General features: G+C 37.3%; 1 protein-coding gene across 1 annotated transcript in view; it reads left to right on the top strand.

Annotated features, from left to right (window-relative positions):
* The window catches only part of LOC101566941 (zinc finger protein 709-like), a 15,342-nt gene extending 10,942 nt beyond the window's left edge, over positions 1-4,400 (top strand). Inside the window, exons 2-4 of the mRNA XM_023706428.1 lie at positions 279-405; positions 607-667; positions 2,419-4,400. Coding sequence (XP_023562196.1) covers positions 291-405; positions 607-667; positions 2,419-3,940 — 1,698 coding nt within the window. The 5' untranslated portion in view covers positions 279-290 and the 3' untranslated portion in view covers positions 3,941-4,400. The remainder of the gene's footprint in view (positions 1-278; positions 406-606; positions 668-2,418) is intronic.
* The last annotated feature ends 3,432 nt before the right edge of the window (positions 4,401-7,832 follow it).

The following is a 7,832-nucleotide window of genomic DNA, read 5'->3' as shown; positions in this document are numbered from 1 at the left end:
TTTTTTTTTTTTTTTTTTTTTTTTTTGTGGAACCGGGGATTGAACTCAGGCCCTTGCGCTTGCCAGGGAAGCGCTTATTCCACTGAGCCATGCCCCGGGCCCCTTCAATTCAGCTTTGACAAAAGAAGAGTTCAAGTTCCCAGGGTACTAATGTTGACCTTTTAATCAGGGATTGAACTCAGGCACTTGTGCTTGCCAGGCAAGCGCTTACTCTACTGAGCTATCTCCCCGGCCCCAATGTTGACCCTCTATCAAAACATATGTCTGTGATTATTTAGGAGGCAGTGACCATGGAGGATGTAGCTGTGAACTTCACCAGGGAGGAGTGGACTCTGCTGAATTCAGCCCAAAAGAAGCTCTACAGAGATGTGATGTGGGAAACATTTAGGAATATAAAGGCTATAGGTAAGGATGACATTCTTTTCTCATGTGTGCAATGAGAGAGCATCGGTCCTTGTTCATGGGCACAGATTCATTAAGTAGATTGTGAAAACATTGTGGACAGTGTCACAACCCCATTTACCTTATACCATGAATGTAATTTCTAACTGCTAATTTTTGCATAATGATATGGTGACTTTTTGTATTTCTGTGGCTATCATTCAGGAAAGACTTGGGACAACCAACAAATGGAAGAAAAATACAAAAATTGCCCTACAAATCTAAGGTAAGTTGCATTCATTAAAAAAAGCAATATTTCTCAAGAAGCTATGTGTGAACAGAAATATTACACTTATTGTTGGTGTTCTTACAGGTTGCTTTTGTATAATCTAAACTGTGAATAGAGAAGTGTTACAATATAGGAAACTAAATTAGTAGTTTAATTGTGCAAGAGGCACTTTCTCCTATATTAGCAGAACAAAATCATGATCAACATCATGAAAGTGTATGAAGTTGCACTTAGGAATTCTGTATAGGCGTATATAAAAATAATCATATTTTAGCAGGAACTCATCTTCATCCTATATATGTATATTTGAATATATGTACATTATCTAAAAATTATTAACTTGGAAGCAACATTGAAAATGTACAGGAATCCTAGAGTGTTAATAAAATGTTTGAAAACATTCTTGAGAGAATTGTGTGTATTCATGTTTTAAATTCCCCAGTATGCACGCTTATGTTATTGGTGGGAATATAAAATAAAACTATTTGAATCATTGCTGCCTAAAAAAAATACAAATAAATCTTTGACTTTGATCCAGGCAAAATTACATATGCATATACTGAAAGATTTAAAAATATATCTTAGTGATATATATGTACTTATACTCAAAGTAGGGGGGGCCAGGGAGATGGTTTGGTAGAATAAGTGCTTCCTTGGCAAGCGCAAGGGTCTGAGTTCCATACCCAGTTCTGCCAAAAAGAAAAGAACAAAACAAAACAAAAAACCAAAACAAAGTAGGGTATGCATGGTTTCTCATAGTAATTCAGTTATGGAAATAATTCATAGTACCTAAGCACCAATCAGTGTATGCATGGAAGCAGAGAATGTGGGATAGGTATAGCATGGTGGTGCTTTTGTATAATCTCAGCACTCTGGTTAACGGAATCTGCACGGTGACTTGAAATTCATTCTGCCCCAATAAATGATTAATATTTCTCTCAAAATAAGAATTTTTTTAAAAACCTAGAAACATATTTAATTGCTCATACATTTGTTTCATTGTCAGCACTAAAAAAATATGGTACATGTGTTCTGATAAGCAGAAAGAAGTATCTCATCTTCTGACTACAAAAAAGAAGGTACTCCACCTCAAAATGTTAAATGCAGTAACTTAGACACTGAAAGTGAATTATCAAGTGTTATATTATGTGAGATACTAAAGTATAAGTTTGGGATTATAAATTAAGAAATGAAGGGGCTGGGGAGATAGCTCAGTAGAATAAATGCTTGCCTGGCCAGTGCAGAGTCCTGAGTTCAATCCCTTGTACCGAAAAAAGAAAGAAAAAAGAAATGATAAAAGACAAGAGTCTTGGGGGAAGGATGGCAAAGTCATAAATATGTAGTATACACATGAATTAATCACTTAAATTCAACTTGATTTTAGCTACTGCAAATGCATGAGAATTCAAAATCCAGAAATGATTGTATTTCTTTGATAAATGGTCATCTTGGAGGCATGCTTCAGGGCTTTCAACCTATTCATTCTGAAAATGTCATAGCAGGCACTAGCCAGAACTTGTTGATACGGAGGCCATTTTATTGAGATTGATATTTTGTCTTTGCAGAAATGAGGAGGGAGCAAAATGTTATCAATATAAGTCTTGCAATCAGCATGAAAACAGATTGAATCATAGTTCAGATGTGAACGTGGATATGCAACAAGCTGTTTTAAAGCCAGCCAGAAGTCCTATTTGTAGAGTACCCCTGATTGGGCACTCAGCATTAAATGTGCCTATTTTACTTCACAGTGGAGAGAAGCCACATGATTATTTGGGATTTGGTGACAAGCTGAGCAAGTATAATGAACATGGAAAAACCAGCAATGATAACCAATCCTTTCAGAAGAATGTAAGAACAAAATATGGAAAGAAACCCAATCAATATGAGCAGTATGGGACACCGTACTCTGAACTTAGTGAAAGAACTAACCCTGGAGGGGAAACCACTGTTGGTCAGGAAAGTGTGAAGGCTTCCACCACCCACAGTGGTTTTCAGATCCATAAAAGAATTCACACTGGAAACAATAAATATGTTTGCAAGCAATATGGAAAAAGTGTCAATACTGAAACTGGTAAAATTCAGGAAACCATACCCATGGATGAAAAAACTAATGTATGTGGAGAAGCATTCAAGAGAAGCACTCAATGTCAAAGTCATGAAAATGTTCACAAAGGGCAGAAACCTCATATATGTAAACACTGTGGGAAAGCTTTCACCAGACGCAGTTACTGTAAAATACATGAAAGAAATCACACTCTGGAGAAACCTTATGTGTGCAAGCAGTGTGGGAAGGCATTCACTATGGAACAATCTTGTCAAATACACGAAAGAATTCACTCTGGGGAGAAGCCTTATGTGTGTAAGCAATGTGGAAAAGCATTCACTACAAAGCAGTATTATAATCTACATGAAAACTTTCATGCAGGAGAGAAACTTCATGTGTGCAAGCACTGTGGGAAGGCATTCACTACCCGTAAATCTTGTCAAATACATGAAAGAATTCACACTGGGGAGAAACCTTATGTGTGCAAGCAGTGTGGAAAAGCATTCCCTATATGGGGTAATTTTAAAAGACATGAAAGTACTCACAAAGGGGAGAAACCTTATGTATGTAAACAGTGTGGGAAAGCATTCACACTGAGCAGTAATTGTAAAAGACATGAAAAAGCTCACACTGGGGAAAAACCTTATATGTGCAAGCAGTGTGGGAATGCGTTCACAACGCAAGGTTCTCGTCAAAGACATGAAAGAATTCATACTGGGGAGAAACCTTATGTGTGCAAGTATTGTGGCAGGGCATTTAGTACACACCAATTTTGTCAAATACATGAAAGAACTCACACTGGGGAGAAACCATATGTGTGTCAGCAATGTGGAAAGGCATTCAGTAGAAGTACTAATTATAGAATTCATGAAAGGACTCACACAGGGGAGAAACCTTATGTGTGCAAGCACTGTGGAAAGGCATTCACAACACACCGATCTTGTCAAGTACACGAAAGAACACACACTGGGGAGAAACCTTATGTGTGTAAGCACTGTGGGAAAGCATTTGCTGCATACCCATATTGTCAAATACATGAAAAAACTCACAGTGGTGAGAAACCTTATTTGTGCAAGCTGTGTGGCAAGGCATTCACTAGACACCGATCTTGTCAAATACATGAAAAAACTCACACTCTGGAGAAACTTTATGTGTGTAAGCAATGTGGGAAGGCATTCACTACAAAAAGATCCTGTTTAAGACATGAAAAACTACATACTAGGTAGAAACCATGTGGAAGCAAGCAGTATGGAAAAGAATTCAGTGTAAATTCAAGCTATATATGTTAAGAAAGCAGTTACACTGGGGAGAATCATTAAATATGCAGTCAATGGGAGAGGGCATTTACTACACACCAGTCTTGTTACGCATGTGAAATTAAACTTAGACAAATTTAAGTGGGCTACTTGGAAAAAGGTTTGGTAGTGTGTGCTCAGTTTATATACGTAGATTGCACGTTGGGGAAGATCTGTGTGTATATAAACAAGCATTTAATGGACTTTTTTGTTTTGTTTTAATCAACCACAAGAAAGAAGTCATTGGAGAATAGCCCTGTATGTGTAAGCCTATTTGGAAAAGCTTGTGAAAATTTCACATCTTTTATCACCTGTAAGCATATATGAAAAATTTGATGTCAATACTTGTTCATGTACTTTCAACAAAATACATACCCAAATGGAGATAACCTTGAATATATTTTTTTCTGCTTTTCAGTAAATCGTTTGTAAATAACTGAACTGAGTATATGTTGTGTTTATTAGAAACAATATTGACATAATACATTTTTATGTAAACCATCATTTCTAACTTCCAAGTAGCAATAATGTTCATGTTTTTTGATTTTTCCCACCCAGTGGAAAGGTGTAGATCACTAAGGGAATAAATATTATTAGTAATTTAAAATTCAGATTTCTTACTAGCTTTGAAATTTCTTTTCTTTCTTTTTTTTTTTTTTTTTGCAGAACGGGACCATTGCCTTGCTCATCTTTTACATATAACTGTATGGCTTGACATTGTCAAATTCAATTTTTTTTTTGCAGAACTGGGGATTAAACTCAGTCCTTTGTGCTTGCCAGGCAAGAACTTATTCTACTGAGCTATCTCCTTGGCCCTGATATTTTCCTCATGTATCCACCTCATAGTCTATATATAAATTTATGTGTGTAAGCAATGTGGGAAGGCATTCACTACAAAAAGATCCTGTTTAAGACATAACTTTGAATTTGATATTGTATATGTAAACACAGACATATTTAGAGCAGTGGAATCCTGTAGTTTTTAAAAGTTTGTTTCTTTACACAAAACTTTTTTTTCTTTACACAAAACTTGAAGATTAACAAATGATTTATTTTTCCCATCCTAATGAAAATATTAGCCTGTATCCAACCATTAGATAAAGTGCATAATTTCGCTTTACTTTCATGTTGAAGCCAGTAAATTGATTCACATAAAATTTTGTTCACATCAACATTTTACTTTTCATGCTTATATTATTATGACTTTCAGTTCGGTAGTTTTTTTTTTTTTTTTTTTTTTTTTTTTTTGCGGAACTGGGGATTGAACTCAGGCCCTTGCGCTTGCCAGGGAAGTGCTTATTCCATTGAGCCATCTCCCTGGCCCCCCTTTTTTTTATGTATTTAATCACTATGCAGCTTGGACTTATAGTTATTCTCCTGTTTTCAGCCTCTCCAGCACTGCAGTTACAAGCACAAGCCACCATACCTGCACTCAGTGTCCAGCTCAGCATGCTGAAGTACAGAGCCAGTGCTGTATTTCCTTGGATTGGACCCCAGTCCCTGTGCTTGCCTAATAAGGCACTTACTCTGCTGAGCTATCTCGCCAATTTTACTAAATTGATAATAATAAACCACTTTGCCCTGAGTTTTGGATTGTGACACATCAGAAATAAAGGATACCATGAATTTTAATGGATCAGTCAGTGCTTACTACAGAAACAGTCATAATGTATTACACACAAATATATAAGAATTTACATGATTGGCTTATGAAGACTGCCCATACACACAAGATGCAGAAGAGAGAACAAGGTCTTGTGTGACATACAAAAAATCCAGTGAAGGCCTGAGCTAGAAGCTGAAGAGTCTGCTGGAAGCCAGACAGTGACTTTCAGTGTGACAGTGAATAGTGGAACTCCTCTGCTGAAACACATGTAAGCCTTCAGAAACAGAGTGAGCTGCATAGTGAGACTCTGTGCCAAATACATAATAAAAGAATAAATAATAATAGAAGTAACACTGGACCAGGGAGATAGCTCAGTGGCATAAGTGCAGCAGTGGGTGTAGTCAAAATAGCCTCTGAGTGAGAGTCCATGTGACTGAGCATGCATAACCATCATTCCTGCCAATAAGCCCACTCTATTCATGAGCCCATTGAGCAATGGAAGGGGTGACTGGAGAGCGCTGACTGCTCTCCAGGAAATGAATCACTTTATCCCCTTTCTTGTTAAAATCCTGTTCTGCTGAGGTCACATTTTGTTGAGCATTTATAATGCAAATGTATTTACGTTCCTTCCCTATACAGATAGTTCTATCCAAATCCTTCATCCCCAAATAGTTTTGTGACCAATTTCCTATTTATGTTTCTTCGTGTTTCTGAACAGTTGCATTGTTGGCCATCTTTCCTCCCAGGAAAATCATACTGTCACTTACTCCGGCCAAAGTGCAGTCCATTGTGAAGATTTTCCTCCACCAGTGTCAAGAGAAGATGTCTTCAAAAGTGGCTATAAGGCTGCAGCTATCCACTTACGGTGACGCTTGTATAACATGATGAAGCAGCAGTAAACAAGAGGCTTTTTCTCACACTAGGAGCTGATGGTCCAATGGTCCAATTCATGAGGCCATACTTACATGTGGAGGAAAGGAAGTGATCAGGAAAGTGTAGGAGCCATGGACATCTGAGGATATTCTTCACGTAATGTACTCTTTTGACTTGCCCTGTCTTACGTGTGTACAGTTTCAGTCTAGGGCTGGAAAGTTTATATTGCATTGAAGTAGGACAGTGAAGGTGTATTGCTGGTCTTCCCCTCTGAAGGCAAATTATTGGGGCTGGGGAGATGGCTCAGTAGAATAAGCGCTTCCCAGGCAAGTGCAAGGGCCTGAGTTCAATTCCCAGTTCCACCAAAAAAAAAAAAAAAAAAAAAAAAGAAAGCAATTTATTTCATGTGAATTACATGGGTGGGTAACTAAAAGGCTGGCATTTGCCAAATCAATAGTTGTATACCAAGATCAAGAGATGGATTAATTTCAGCAAAAGACACCACATCTGTAAAGATGCTGCAACTGGAGTCTTTACTTGATTCAGTTTGTGCTCATGTACCATCATTCTTGAGATCCATCTGTGTGCATAGGCCAAATTGAAGAATTAAATGGAAGTATACTGGAAATGTACTGCTTCATTCTTCAGGGCCTTGAGAATGGCAATAATCACTGCAATCCCTCCAGGAAAGCACTATTGTTACTTATTTTATAATTTTCCCAGGAAGGAAAATTGTAATGGCTTCTTTTTGGCATTCCCTTTGTCCTAGCCCTTACATTTTGAGGCACCAGTATGAGGATGCTGCCAAGTACTAATTATATCTACCCCAACTGTGCATTCAGAAAAGGAGAAGTAATTACAGGATAAATTTGAGGACATAACAAGATCAATAGTGAGTTGCATTTTTGCTAGAATTCCATTGAATTTTAGCAGTTAGGTAAAACTCCATAGGCCCCTATTGTTACTGGAGGGCTATAATATTTGGAATCATTGGTATCAGCAGTGGTTTAGAACCAGTGGCCCCTCGTCCCCAAATGTCCACATTCTTCAATTTATAGTTTTTCAGGTAAAAGTTTTTAAGTCCTTTTTGGGAATGATGGGAGAAAGAATGAGCATATGGTGTACCAGTGTCCTGTCTCAAGGTGACTTACTTATGACATGGTGCATTTCACAACTTGCTACCTGGTTTAGGAGCCATGATTCTCACTTACTTTGACCTGAAGTAAGTCTCTTCATTTTCCCTTACTTGTTTGTTTTTTCTTTTTCTTTCTTTCTTTCTTTCTTTCTTTTCTTTCTTTCTTTCTTTCTTTCTTTCTTTCTTTCTTTCTTTCTTTCTTTCTTTTT

The sequence above is a fragment of the Octodon degus genome, unplaced genomic scaffold (genome assembly GCF_000260255.1).
Source record: "Octodon degus isolate 3935 unplaced genomic scaffold, OctDeg1.0 scaffold00255, whole genome shotgun sequence".
In the NCBI taxonomy this organism is placed as follows: domain Eukaryota; kingdom Metazoa; phylum Chordata; class Mammalia; order Rodentia; family Octodontidae; genus Octodon; species Octodon degus.
The sequence above is the reverse complement of the archived record's forward strand: the minus strand, read 5'-3'. Positions and strand labels throughout refer to the sequence as shown.